The sequence below is a fragment of the Thalassophryne amazonica genome, chromosome 6 (assembly GCF_902500255.1).
Source record: "Thalassophryne amazonica chromosome 6, fThaAma1.1, whole genome shotgun sequence".
NCBI lineage: Eukaryota > Metazoa > Chordata > Actinopteri > Batrachoidiformes > Batrachoididae > Thalassophryne > Thalassophryne amazonica.
Genome location: NC_047108.1, coordinates 105,988,252 through 106,004,152, shown reverse-complemented (window position 1 = coordinate 106,004,152; position 15,901 = coordinate 105,988,252). Strand labels below are relative to the sequence as shown.

The window sequence follows — 15,901 nt, the reverse complement described above, 5'->3', positions numbered from 1 at the left end:
GTAGGAATCACCCGGTGCAGTGCAAAAAGGAGTGCTTAAAAACAAGATAAAACACTAAATCTCAGGGAAAAGATACTCAAAGCAAGTGAAAACTATTTGTCCATGCAGCAGATATTTCATTTGACAAGATTATTGAATTAAGAATGTTCAGTCTAGAAATAACATATTGAACACTTAAAATAAGAATTTAACTCTTAAAACAAAATAAATTATTGAACACTTCTAAATCTAAGGTTTTTTTTGTGTTGTTTTGTTTTCCAAATAATGTGCAGTGTGTGTCTGCCCATGAGTCCTTTAAGTTCAACACCTCCTGAACTGGTTGGTGGGATTTCATTAAAACAGTGGGAGCACATCATATGAAGATGTGCATGAAAATGCACATCTTCAGGAAAATGATTGTAGCTCTTTTTGTTTTTGTGTAGTGCAGCCATACACTGCTGAGTTTGTGTGTGCATATGTGCATATGTGTGCATTTTTCCTGCACCCGCCTGTGTTTTTGCATGAGAATGACAAAGCACATGGAGTTTATGCATGCCTAGGAAGAGGGGTGCATGCACAGCAATGTGCACTGTTTACTCTCACAACTCGTAGGTGAAAGTGGATGAACTAATCTACATCCATCCCCAACCCCTGCTGTCACATCCCACTTCAAAGAGGCTGTCACCCAGCTCTCCAGCCCTGTGAAAGAGCTGCCAATAGACTGTCCAGCCGTGTCACTCACAGAGGACTAGCCTCCAGGCACACATGGCAAGAACACAAATCAGACACACATTCTAACAAAATATAACCTTTACTACAGTGTTTGGAGGCTGCACACGGAGAGATAAATATCTCAGTTTAATGAGACTGAAAGAATGACTGACACAGTTTCTTATGTGACTTACTAAATTGTTAGGTGTTGTAATTACCCCCGTGGGACTTTTGCTTCAGTCCCAGACTCTTGCCTATCACCCTCAAACACAATTTAGCACAATTATCTCCATAATAGTCATAATCTCCCTTCAGGTCCATTCAGACTGTGAATAGGTATAATCATCCTGTGCACTATTTGGCTCTGAAGCCTTCTAGCTTGTCCTTAAACAGGGACTAGAAGGAGAGAGCATATCTCACCCATATTGGCCTCTCTTCATTGCTTCCTGTTAATTCTAGAATAGAATTTAAAATTCTTCTTCTTACTTATAAGGTTTTGAATAATCAGGTCCCAGCTGATCTTAGGACCTCATAGTACCATATCACCCCAATAGAGCGCTTCGCTCTCAGACTGCAGGCTTACTTGTAGTTCCTAGGTTGTAAGAGTAGAATGGGAGGCAGAGCTTCAGCTTTCAGGCTCCTCTCCTGTGGAACCAGCTCCCAAGTCAGATCAGGGAGACAGACACCCTCTCTACTTTTAAGATTAGGCTTAAAACTTTCCTTTTGCTAAAGCTTATAGTTAGGGCTGGATCAGGTGACCCTGACCATCCCTTAGTTATGCTGCTATAGACTTAGACTGCTGGAGGGTTCCCATGATGCACTGAGTGTTTCTTTCTCTTTTTGCTCTGTATGCACCACTCTGCATTTAATCATTAGTGATTGATCTCTGCTCCCCTCCACAGCATGTCTTTTTCCTGGTTCTCTCCCTCAGCCCCAACCAGTCACAGCAGAAGTCTGCCCTCCCTGAGCCTGGTTCCTGCTGGAGGTTTTCTTCTTCCTGTTAAAAGGGAGTTTTTCCTTCCCACTGTCGCCAAGTGCTTGCTCACAGGGGTCGTTTTGACCGTTGGGGTTTTTCCGTAATTATTGTATGGCCTTGCCTTACAATATAAGCGCCTTGGGGCAACCTGTTTGTTGTGATTGGCGCTATATAAATACAATTGATTTGATTTGATTAATACCTGGCTGCTTTGAATCCTGCTAATCTCCAGTTCAGCGCAATGTGGTGTAAGGCCCTTCCATCATATCCGCCAGAGTAATCACAATCATTTCCTGGTACATTAAGAGGGAATTATTTTTTTCAGTGCCTTTGATTTAGATTGGCAACGCTCATGCCCAAGCTGACAGGGAGGGATCATTTGCAGCCAGGTCACAATCGCAAGCTGTCACACTCATGCAAAACAGTGACGCAGTCTACAGGGCACTTTACCGTGGCATGTTAACTTGGATTTGTGTGTTCAGTGGAGATGTCTGGGCCAGCGGACGTGTTGCCAGCAGTCCTATAAAGTTTTTTATTGTACTTTTTATTATACTTTTACAGTATGGCTACAGGAATGTGACATTTGAATGTGACATTTGAGATAAGTGTGTGATATATTTAGTCCAAACGTCTGACCTTTGTAAAAGCAGTAGGCCAACCACAGATAGGAAGGAATGACCCTGATTGTTTTTGGCATATTTGACCTTTCGGGTCAGTTCTTCGAACCCACCCCATATGTTGCCAAGGGTGATGTAAATCGGCGTGAGAAAAACTTTCACCTTTTTGTGCAATTTCCTTGTGCAGTTCCACAACCCACCTATATATGTATGTCAAGTTTAGTGCAAATCATGTGATCAACTTGATTTGTGTCCTTTGAATGCACTGACCTTGACCGCAGTGATTGACTTTGGTAAATTTGTTGACACCTGAACAAGTCCAGAACAGCCACATACAGTATGTGTGCCAAGTTTGGTGGACACCTTTTTACCTTGGACTCCTTTTTTACCAAACACCTTGACCTTTGTTAAAAAAACAACACACACACATTTAGGGCAATTCTGGTACCTGTCATCCATATATCAAGTTTGGTGAAAAACAGTTAAAGCAACTGGGTAGGAATAGAATAACGTACAGAAAAGTAAGCCAAAAATTTAGTCTTTGATGTAACTCTAACCCTAAGGGCCCTTCACACATAGTACAAAATCAGGGTTAATCATGGCAAAACAGATCGTGTGAGAGAACCACGAAAACATTGAGCCAACATCAGGAGGGACACATGGTCGGGCAGCCGTGAACGATCCCGCTGCGATGGTTTTGTGCATGAGCATGCATGAAACGTCACAGTGGGAACACAGATTGAGCAGCTGGAGTATGTGTAACCACATCGCGCAGCTGCTGTGGAAAAAGAAACATGCCACCCCACAGGATTCGAACCTGCAAAAAAATGAGGTGGGCTTCATAGATAATTGGCAAAGCTTCTGGGGAAAACCTGGTCTTGTTAGGAGAGACGGCATCCATCCCACTTTGGATGGAGCAGCTCTCATTTCTAGAAATCTGGCCAATTTTCTTAAATCCTCCAAACCGTGACTATCCAGGGTTGGGACCAGGAAGGCAGAGTTGTAGTCTTACACATCTCTCTGCAGCTTCTCTCCCCCTGCCATCCCCCTCATTACCCCATCCCCGTAGAGACGGTGCCTGCTCCCACACCACCAATAACCAGTAAAAATCTATTTAAGCATAAAAATTCAAAAGAAAAAATAATATGGCACCTTCAACTGCACCACAGACTAAAACAGTTAAATGTGGTCTATTAAACATTAGGTCTCTCTCTTCTAAGTCCCTGTTAGTAAATGATATAATAATTGATCAACATATTGATTTATTCTGCCTTACAGAAACCTGGTTACAGCAGGATGAATATGTTCCTTTAAATGAGTCAACACCCCCGAGTCACACTAACTGCCAGAATGCTCGTAGCACGGGCCGGAGGCGGAGGATTAGCAGCAATCTTCCATTCCAGCTTATTAATTAATCAAAATCCCAGACAGAGCTTTAATTCATTTGAAAGCTTTACTCTTAGTCTTGTCCATTCCAAATTGGAAGTCCCAAAATCCAGTTTTATTTGTGTTATCTATCATCCACCTGGTCATTACTGTGAGTTTCTCTGTGAGTTTTCAGACCTTTGTCTGACTTAGTTGTGCTTAGCTCAGATAAGATATTATAGTGGGCGATTTTAACTCCAAAAAAGCCTCCGTAAAGCTAGGACATCTTACTACTCATCACTAATTGAAGAAAATAAGAACAACCCCAGGTTTCTTTCAGCACTGTAGCCAGCTGACAAAGAGTCAGAGCTCTATTGAACCGAGTATTCCTTTAAACTTTAACTAGTAATGACTTCATGACTTTCTTTGCTAATAAAATTTTAACGATTAAGGAAAAAATTACTCATAACCATCCCGAAGACGTATCGTTATCTTTGGCTGCTTTCAGTGATGCCGGTATTTGGTTAGTTCTCTTCTCTTCCGATTGTTCTGTGTTATTTTCATTACTTACTTCCTCCAACCATCAACATGTCTATTAGACCCCATTCCTACCAGGCTGCTCAAGGAAGCCCTACCAGTAATTAATGCTTCGTCTTAAATATGATCAATCTATCTTTATTAGTTGGCTATGTACCACAGGCTTTAAGGGTGGCAGTAATTAAACCATTACTTAAAAAGCTTGACCCAGCTACTTAGCTAATTATAGGCCAATCTCCAACCTTCCTTTTCTCTCAAAAATTCTTGAAAGGGTAGTTGTAAAACAGCTAACTGATCATCTGCAGAGGAATGGTCTATTTGAAGAGTTTCAGTCAGGTTTTAGAATTCATCATAGTACAGAAACAGCATTAGTGAAGGTTACAAATGATCTTCTTATGGCCTCAGACAGTGGACTCATCTCTGTGCTTGTTCTGTTAGACCTCAGTGCTCTTTTGATACTGTTGACCATAAAATTTTATTACAGAGATTAGAACATGCCATAGGTATTAAAGGCACTGCGCTGCGGTGGTTTGAATCATATTTATCTAATAGATTACAATTTGTTCATGTAAATGGGGAATCTTCTTCACAGACTAAGATTAATTATGGAGTTCCACAAGGTTCTGTGCTAGGACCAATTTTATTCACTTTATACATGCTTCCCTTAGGCAGTATTATTAGACAGCATTGCTTAAATTTTCATTGTTACGCAGATGATACTCAGCTTTATCTATCCATGAAGCCAGAGGACACACACCAATTAGCTAAACTGCAGGATTATTTTACAGACATAAAGACATGGATGACCTCTAATTTCCTGCTTTTAAACTCAGATAAAACTTGTGATTTGGCGCTATATAAATAAAATTGATTGATTGATTGATTGATTGAATTTACAAAAGCTCTGATTGCCAGCCAGAAACTTTACCACTGCACTACCATCACTGTCCTATAAAAGGTGCGGAAAATGCCTGAAATCAACAAGGAGATTAACGTATTTTTTAAAGAACACACACTATTAAAAAAACACCGCATTTTATTGAATCCCTCTTAGCTAGCGAACAATACAAGTATGAACCGTTTGTTCCTCTGTAGATGACCAATGGTCACAGGCGTATAATGAGCGGGGAGTGGGGGGGGCACATGTGCCACATGTGTGTTGCTTTTTCAATGTCCCACTCATGCGGGCACTTAGACATATTTCAAATTCAGCTCGAAAGTGATCATCTGCTGACTGTTTTCATGCTAACAGCACGAATGGCACCACATTTCCAAGTGTCACACAGGCGGTGTTAGATATTCGTGTGTGTCACCTGGAATTTGGCCGACACCTTCCGCGAGAGGGATTGAATGGGCTCTCACAGAACACACTCTATCTTTCAGCCGCTGGTGTTCGCGAATAGTTGTAGCAACATGTGTACGAGGTGTTGGAGGCAGCTACGATTTTTCACGAATGGCATGCAATTCCTCCTTTGTGCGCTAGTCAGCTTAAATCATGCTATGTGTGAAGGGAGGAGGAGACAGGGCAGAACCTAACAATCAATAGGAAACAGGAATCGTGCCGAATGTGGCTGCCTTGTTTTGTGCCCCTTATGAACATTGCAGCTGTTTTTTTGTCTTTTTATATTGTTTTAATTTCAAAACTAGCTAGTTGTTTTAGATATGACAGACTCTGACGGATGTAAGAGATTCAGCGACTACCTGTGTCAAAAGTCCAAAGTTTCTTCATTGGGATTCTCTGCTCACTCCAAATGAAGCGGAGCTATCACAGAGGTACTTAAGATAGTGTTGACAAGAAGAGAATGCTGGTGAGGCCGATGTGAACAACAGCTCCCCATTATCTTGAATTTTGCGAGCCAAGGATAAGAAGCTGTAAAAGTTGCAAACATGGATTTTTTTTCTAGCAAGGGACGAGAGATTGTAACATCATCGGCCTTCGACAGACTTCCACCAACAGAAGAGATATTAGACCTCATACCTCTGGGATTCTCCACATTTCATGTGGACAGGTCAAGAGAACTCTGTGGGAGAGTCCGTGGAAGGGGTGTATCTTTCATTATCAATGACATATGTGCTTCTGGGAACGTTCATTCTTCTGAAGTGTTTCTACTCCCCACACCTGGAATATCTTGCACTCCTTTGTCGGCCGTTACGGCTCCTCAGAGTTCAAAGCTATTGTTGTGAGAGCTGTGTACATAACAACGCAACCCAACACAAGCCAGGTACTTAAGGAACCGTGCAGTACAATCAGGAAAGCTCCCCTAGAATGTGGTGGAAACTACACACAATATCAGCCTTTAAAGGGACACTTAGGTGAAGAGTTCAATTTTGGGGATTATACTTTGCATTCTGGTAGGAACAGGAAAATTTTTGCTCTGAGCAAGTACTGTAGATCCAGCATCTGATTTGCCAGGAGCCATAGTGTCAACATGATATTAACATGATGGCATCAAAAGTGAAGTTCACAGTACTGCATAGGGTCTGTAGAAACGTATTTTGCAAATAGTTTGATGCCCAAATTAATTTCATATGACCAATGGATCCTGTACACAAGTTAGCACACACATGCTGTAAATCATACGCACTCGCTGCCGTTACGACATTGCTCTGTTATTTGTAAACTGTACGCACACAACTGCAGTAAGTCCACAACCAAAGCTAACACCAGCATGTGTCACTACAAAGCCACCATAACTTCCCAAAAGTTTTTGCATATGACAAAATTATCGGATTACATTTTGATTTTGTGTTTTTTGTTTTTCATGTCATTTCAGAACCGAGTCAGTTGCAGAGAAGATGCTGACAAACTGGTTTGCCTTCCTCCTTCACAAATTCCTAAAGGTTAGTCAGCAAAAATCATACAGGTATAGTCATACACTCATTGTGAAAATGAATGTCATGGCAACACTGGATTGTCAGCGATTTCTTTGAGCTGTTGAACAGAATGTTTGTACATGCAGCTTAAATAGGAAATACCAATTCTTGTTATTTCTTGTGGGATTTTTAAATCTGACAAAGGTTCAACGTTATGCACACAATGAAAGTTTTAATGCATCCGCTTTGATTATGAATTCAGTGGTACAGAAACTTCAAGAAAGGCCTTTTAATTTCCTATTTGTGATCATGATGGATGACAACTGGTAGCTTATCTGCGTCAACAGAAAAGTTTTGTTTGACAGCACTATCTGAATTGATCAATACACATAGCCGATGGGGAAGTCCAAGGAGCTCACTGCAGACCTGAGAAAGAGGATTATGGATTTACACAATTGCAATGTATCTTGGAGACAATTATAAACAACTGCAGATCTCAAGATCATCAGTTCAAGCAACTGTACATAATACCTTTTTGGGAGATGGAAACACAAGTTCTGGAAGAAGAGTCAATCTGACACCCTCAGCTGAGAGGAAATTTGATCATATGGTCGGGACAAAGCCAGGGTCCACCAAGGAACAGGCAGTGTTGGGCAAAGCTAAGCAAAAAGTTAGCTTTGGTAACCGTTAATCTGCTAACTGAAAAGTTAACTTCTATAAATGCTAAACTGATAAATCCCTAAAAAAAAAAAAATAGTGGAAGTTACAGATAAAAACTAAACCGATAACTTTCAGTATTGACTTCACTACACGACAGCTACTGACACAACAACGAGTAGGCGCTTCTGTCTCAGATCGGCCTTCTCTCAGCAAAAGAGACCTGGTGACCAGAGTGAAAGGAGAGGGGAGAAAAAGAAAATTTCTCTTCACACCATACAGAGCTGCCGGTCATTTCACTGGAGTCTTGCACAGACAGACAGTTTTGACTTATGGTTATAATTTTAAACTCTAATTTAATTCTAATTCTAATTTAATTCTGGACAAGTTATTGAAATCAACATCACGTCTGTCGTTTTACAAAGAGAAAATATCAGCTATATGTTTTAGTTTTAAAGTAATGCACTAATTTTAAAGGTTTTAGTGTTTAGACACACATGCCGAACGGCATTATGGGTACATTAGTTTCCTGATGTCAGTGGTTGGCTGGTCGGTATAACACAGTGGCACTGCCATCTACTAGACCACCACATAGGGGAGGTGGTGGTCTAGTCATTAAGGTGTTGGGCTTGAGTCCAGAAGATCATGGGTTCAAATCCTCGCCTGACTGGAAACTCACTAAGGACCCTTGGGCAAGCTTTTAATCCCCTATTGCTCCTGGTGTGTAGTGAGCGCCTTGTATGGCAGCACCCTGACATCAGGGTGAATGTGAGGCATAATTGTAAAGCACTTTGAACGTCTGATGCAGATGGAAAAGCGCTATAAATGCATTCCATTTACCATTTACTGGCAGTAGATGGCAGTGTGAGCAGCCACACATTCGCTAAAAGTGAGGAAGGACTTATAATAAACAGAATTTCAGTTTTCAAACTGCCTTTTTTTTTTTTAGAAATGAAAAAAATTACAGATACCAGATAAACAAATACAGATTTATTTGTAAAACCCACCACACTTTTCAGTAACTATATGGTGTGAAGAGAAATTCTCTTTTTTTTTTTTTTTTTTTTTGTTAAGCTGTTAAACTGTTAAGCTTTATTTACTACATTCACTCACTCATCTTCAACCGCTTATCCAAGATTGGGTTGCAGGGCAAGAGCTCAACCAGGAACCCCAGACTTCCCTCTCCCATGCCACATTGGCCACCTCTGACTGGGCGATCCCAAGGTGTTCCCAGGCCAGTGTGGAGATATAATCTTTCCATCTAGTCCTGGGTCTTCCCCGGGGTCTACTCTCAGGTGGATGTGCCTGGAACACCTCCCTAGAAAGGCACCCATAGCTTTATTCACTATGCCCACAAAAATATGTTAGAGGTCTAAAAGTTATTGGAACTAAATTTATCAGAAGCTAATTGGTCCCTTGATGGTTTTCTAAGTTATCTGGAAAGCTAATCTGCCACTGAAAATGTTAGATTTGCTAATTAGCGGTAAGTAGATTAGTTGAACTGTGCCCACCACTGGGCACAGGCCTGCCATGAACTGGAAGCTGCTTGAATACCAGTGTCACTTGGTAGGTCTCATTACCGTCCAATTGCCACAATTCAAAACATGTTTTGGGGTAGTTGCTCAAATATTACATGATGTCATTTTTCAGCCAGTTCCACTTTTGGGACTCAAACACTTTTTCTACTTTTACAGGGCACATGACATACAGAAAGCATCACATGACATTCTAATATTCATGCCACAGTACATGTGGACGGAGTAAGAGACAGACAGCTTGTTAAAGCTTCTAAGAGATGATGTTATGGCAATATTGGATTCAAAAACAAACAATAAAATGGCAATATTTAGCAGGACTTACCCATCCCTCATCATGACTATTGGAATTCTTTTGGAGTTCTTGCAAGAGCCTCACTTGAAAGATGGGTATTGCGAGAAGACAAAACCCAGCAATCACATTCCATCAGTTATTGGAAAACACTGGCATTTCCCTATTGTGTTGTGTTGATATACTTAAAATATTGCTTAACTTTTGTGCAAACCTCTATTTGAAACCCAACTAGCATCTGCAAGAAATGGGATTTTTAGATGCTACCGTCCAAGAAAGAACCTTGTTCCAAATACGAGTAAATCAACACCTTAAAATTCAACTACGTTTGCAGCTGACCACATGGACAGTTGAAAAACCTTCATATTTTATGGTGATATGAGATAAAGATTGAGTCATAGAGTAGTCAAATAACCAACCAGAATTCTACCATAATCTTGTTTCAGTATTGCATTGAGGTGTAACTTTCTAAGGGACATTTAACCAAATATGGATGTGCTGAGAGTATAATTATGACGCCGTGGACCAAATTTTGGGTTTGGGCAGGGTTAAAGATGTATATCAATAAAGATGCACATCATTCTGTCCCAGAAAAAGATCACTTAATAGGAATAATTGAAAGCCCAATATTGCCATGATTTACAAATAGAAAGCTCACATATTTTATTAGTCATCTATATATAAGATGCATTACGTTTAGCTGTTGCCACATTCTCTTATTTCTTTTTTCAGGATTGTGCTGGGGAGCCTCTCTTCATGCTGTACTGTGCCATCAAGCAGCAGATGGAGAAGGGACCCATTGATGCGATCACAGGAGAAGCTCGCTATTCCCTGAGCGAAGACAAGCTCATCCGCCAGCAGATGTACAAAACCCTGGTATGCCACACTTCACGAGGCACACAAGGAGCTTTAACACAGGTTCACAGATATACTGTAATGTATTCAACATGCAGATCCACCTTGGATTTGCTGTGGCGACCCCGAGTGCAAACAAGGGAGCAGCCGAAGGGACTTACTTTTTTACTGGTAGTCGTCTAAATCACGTCCCCAAGATAAAAAATGTGATATGATTGTGTCTGCGTTGGGTTTCTATCCTCTCTTCTTGTGGAGATATTTAGAAAATGATCTCAGAGGTTCTGTTGTTGGATCAACATCATGTTGGTTGTTGTACAGATCGAAAACACATCAAACACTGCATGTGTGTGTACACACATGGATACAGACGCACACATACACGCACATCTGCTTGCTGGGGAATCAAAACTCTCACACAGCCAGCATGTGATGTGACAATGCTCTGATTGCTCTGAGTGGGAATTTGGCTCATTTCATGCTAATACCCCGACAGAGCTGGAAATTGGTGTCCCGTCGAAGGTGTAAAATTAGAATTTTGGATTCAGAGAGAGGGGAAATGGCTTCTCAAAACTCCTGCCATGCTCCAAGGAGACTCTAATGAGGACAAAGCCTTGTTCTGGACTCAGGTCCAGGTGGTACCAGAACACCTGCACCCTCATCCTCTGCCACCTCATTTCCATCACTGATTTTTTTTTTTCTTTTTTTCTTGACATTGCAGATACTGAACTGTGTGAACCCAGACAACGAAAATAGTCCAGAGATTCCAGTCAAGGTGCTGAACTGTGACACCATCACGCAGGTCAAAGAGAAGATACTAGATGCAGTTTACAAGAACATGCCGTATTCCCAGCGGCCCCGCGCTGTCGACATGGACCTCGGTATGGCTCGGACACTTGCACCGACATGTGCACACATGCTCACAGACACTGTTAGCAAGTGTAAAATCTTCACACCAACAGATTAATGTAGCGGTGAGGGTGGAAAAACAGGAACCATGTGTACAGATTATCAGTGCATTAGTGTGATAAAAGCTGTGTTTCAACAGACAGGAAGAAGCGTAGTTCTAAACAGAAGCCCCGTGTACACCGCCAACCCGTTCACATTTCTAACGTTTTTCCCCAGTCGGCGACACACCCACCGAGGATCAAACTCTGGTTATTGGTGACTCTGTTTTGAGAAATGTGAAGTTAGCGACACCAGCAACCATAGTCAATTGTCTTCCGGGGGCCACATGAAGGAAATTTGAAACTGCTGACTAAGGCTAAGCGTGAATTGGTAAGATTGTAATTCACGTCGGCAGTAATGACACCCGGTTACGCCAATCAGAGGTCACTAAAATTAACATTGAATCGGTGTGTAACTTTGCAAAAACAATGTCGGACTCTGTAGTTTTCTCTGGGCCCCTCCCCAATCGGACCGGGAGTGACATGTTTAGCCGCATGTCCTCCTTAAATTGCTGGCTGTCTGAGTGGTATCCAAAAAATGAGATGGGCTTCATAGATAATGGCAAAGCTTCTGGGGAAAACCTGGTCTTGTTAGGAGAGACGGCATCCATCCCACTTTGGATGGAGCAGCTATCATTTCTAGAAATCTGGCCAATTTTATTAAATCCTCCAAACCGTGACTATCCAGGGTTGGAACCAGGAAGCAGAGCTGTAGTCTTACACATCTCTCTGCAGCTTCTCTCCCCCTGCCATCCCTCATTACCCCATCCCCATAGAGACGGTGCCTGCTCCCACACCACCAATAACCAGAAAAATCTATTTAAGCATAAAAATTCAAAAATAAAAAATAATATAGCACCATCAACTGCACCACAGACTAAAACAGTTAAATGTGGTCTATTAAACATTAGGTCTCTCTCTAAGTCCCTGTTAGTAAATGATATAATAATGATCAACATATTGATTTATTCTGCCTTACAGAAACCTGGTTACAGCAGGATGAATATGTTCGTTTAAATGAGTCAACACCCCGAGTCGCACTAACTGCCAGAATGCTCGTAGCACGGGCCGAGGCGGAGGATTAGCAGCAATCTTCCATTTCAGCTTATTAATTAATGAAAAACCCAGACAGAGCTTTAATAATTTGAAAGCTTGACTCTTAGTCTTGTCCATCCAAATTGGATTGGACAAAGAGTCAGAGCTCTATTGAACCGAGTATTCCTTTAACTTTAACTAGTAATGACTTCATGACTTTCTTTGCTAAAAAAAATTTATAACTATTAGAGAAAAAATTACTCATAACCATCCCGAAGACGTATCATTATCTTTGGCTGCTTTCAGTGATGCCGGTATTTGGTTAGACTCTTTCTCTCCGATTGTTCTGTGTTATTTTCATTAGTTACTTCCTCCAAACCATCAACATGTCTATTAGACCCCATTCCTACCAGGCTGCTCAAGGAAGCCCTACCATTAATTAATGCTTCGATCTTAAATATGATCAATCTATCTTTATTAGTTTGTTATGTACCACAGGCTTTTAAGGTGGCAGTAATTAAACCATTACTTAAAAAGCTTGACCCAGCTATCTTAGCCAATCTCCAACCTTCCTTTTCTCTCAAAAATTCTTGAAAGGGTAGTTGTAAAACAGCTAACTGATCATCTGCAGAGGAATGGTCTATTTGAAGAGTTTCAGTCAGGTTTTAGAATTCATCATAGTACAGAAACAGCATTAGTGAAGGTTACAAATGATCTTCTTATGGCCTCAGACAGTGGACTCATCTCTGTGCTTGTTCTGTTAGACCTCAGTGCTGCTTTTGATACTGTTGACCATAAAATTTTATTACAGAGATTAGAGCATGCCATAGGTATTAAAGGCACTGCACTGCGGTGGTTTGAATCATATTTATCTAATAGATTACAATTTGTTCATGTAAATGGGGAATCTTCTTCACAGACTAAGGTTAATTATGGAGTTCCACAAGGTTCTGTGCTAGGACCAATTTTATTCACTTTATACATGCTTCCCTTAGGCAGTATTATTAGACAGCATTGCTTAAATTTTCATTGTTACGCAGATGATACTCAGCTTTATCTATCCATGAAGCCAGAGGACACATACCAATTAGCTAAACTGCAGGATTGTCTTACAGACATAAAGACATGGATGACCTCTAATTTCCTGCTTTTAAACTCAGATAAAACTGAAGTTATTGTACTTGGCCCCACAAATCTTAGAAACATGGTGTCTAACCAGATCCTTACTCTGGATGGCATTACCCTGACCTCTAGTAATACTGTGAGAAATCTTGGAGTCATTTTGATCAGGATATGTCATTCAATGCGCATATTAAACAAATATGTAGGACTGCTTTTTTGCATTTACGCAATATCTCTAAAATTAGAAGGTCTTGTCTCAGAGTGATGCTGAAAAACTAATTCATGCATTTATTTCCTCTAGGCTGGACTATTGTAATTCATTATTATCAGGTTGTCCTAAAAGTTCCCTGAGAAGCCTTCAGTTAATTCAAAATGCTGCAGCTAGAGTACTGAGAGGGACTAGAAGGAGAGAGCATATCTCACCCATATTGGCCCTCTTCATAGGCTTCCTGTTAATTCTAGAATAGAATTTAAAATTCTTCTTCTTACTTATAAGGTTTTGAATAATCAGGTCCCATCTTATCTTAGGGACCTCATAGTTTGATTTTATGCTTTCACATGTAGCTGAAAAACCTCCAGACCACTCGGCCCACTTTCTGTCCTCATTTATATTCCGGGGGTTGAAAGTGCATCCGCAGACATGTTCGTGTTGAAGTGAAGAGCTGTGCTTCCCTCACCGCGCTGCTGTCAGTGAATGTTTGTCTCCAGAGGGGAACATGTTCACAAGTTGGCGTGCTCGTCCTTTTAATCAAAAATCATATTCACACGAGCACACACGAAGGTAGAAAACTGGTCGTTTCATAGCAGTGTTTTAGCACATCATCATCGCTTTTAGCACATGTCCTGGTCCCTCAATGGTCTGAGAGACCAATCCAGAACGAGCCCCAACAACAAAACGTATCATCTGTAACTGAAATGACAAATGCAGAGCCACCCTGAACATTCTAAAGAAAGAACTTTAACCTGCTGGTGAAACATTGAGGACTGTGTTTAGATATGGTTGCATAAGTGTAACGTAACACGTCAGCAGGCTTTACCAGTGTGGTTTCCCTCCGAAGCACAGAGTCCTGAATTATTGAGGCCGGATCCTGCAGTGAGTTCCTATGAAAAGACAGAGTGCCGTGCCACCGCTGTTCCAATGACAAAAGAGAGGGTGAGCTTTTGAGGACTGAGGCTGGAAATGTGAAAGAACAGTGCAGGATTGGGACTCAGCAATGGAATTAAAATGAGAATAAACATAATAATTCAACAAATTAAATATTCTGGATTTATTCCACTGAGGAATTTTGAACTTACATGGGCAGCACATCAAACATGCACCACCTTCACGCTTTCTCTGATTAACATTAACATTGTATCTCTTGCTGTCTCTCACATCTCAGGATGCCTGCAAAAAAAAAAAAATTCTATATTCCTCTCACACATGCCATCTTTCACAAGGCTGATTATCTCTGGATAGAATTTTCTCACATTTGACTGTTTAATTACTGATGCACTATCTATGCTTTATTGAGAATAAATTATATTAGCTTCTATCAGTCTGCAGACACTGTGCTCTTTGCTTAATATTCTGTTGATAGACTTGTAACCTCAGATACCATATGACTATGATGATATCAGATGTCTGCCTTAAAAAATGATTGAGTGACATCAGTTTGTCCGATTTGTAGGGCTGAACTCAATTAAAATAGTTGATTAAACAAATGTTTGTGGATGGAAATGACCTGATGTAGGAGCAACACTAGTCGGAAAGGCGAGCCGCTGCTTGAAAATAGGTTTCACTGTATGACTCAAGTTTACAAAATGTGTCAGTGTGCTATTTTTAAAAATATGGTTCAAAAATCCTGCATAAATAGATCATAGGGGAAAAGCAATAAATCTCTGCTGGATTTTAAAATCTTTATATATTCTTAATAGTATGAACCATTTGTGACTGATACTCATTAAAGGTGGAAGTGAGAGTACATCAAGGATCAGCTCTGAGCACTTTCTTGATCACAGTGGTGATGGACAGGTTGACGGACGAGATCAGACAGGAGTCTCCATGGATTTACGATGTTTGAAGATTACATTGTCATCAGCTTGGAGACATGGAGAGATCTGCTCTGGAGAGAAGGGGAATGAAAGTAGAAGCAAGACTGTTCCTGCAGTGTGGCTACAAGGAATAGAGGTGGTTAAGGTAGATGATTTTCAATACTTGGGGTCAACTATCCAAAATAATGGAGAGTGTGGTAGAGAGGTGGAGAAAAGAGTGCAGGCAGGGTGGAGTGGATGGAGAAAGGTGGCAGGAGTGATTTGTGGCCAAAGAATATCAGCAAGAGTGAGGTGGAAAGTTTTCAAAACAGTAATGAGACCAGCTATGTTGTACGGCTTAGAGATGGTGACACTAACATAAAGACAGGAGGCAGAGCTGGAGGTGGCAGAGCTGAAGATGTTGAGATTCTCTATGGGAGTGAGGAGAA

At 40.9% G+C, this 15,901-nt stretch overlaps 1 protein-coding gene across 1 annotated transcript in view; it reads left to right on the top strand.

The window, feature by feature from the left end:
- Positions 1-15,901, top strand: part of plxna2 (plexin A2) — a 694,900-nt gene that overhangs the window by 591,999 nt on the left and 87,000 nt on the right. Inside the window, 1 exon segment of the mRNA XM_034173103.1 lies at positions 6,960-7,026. Coding sequence (XP_034028994.1) covers positions 6,960-7,026 — 67 coding nt within the window.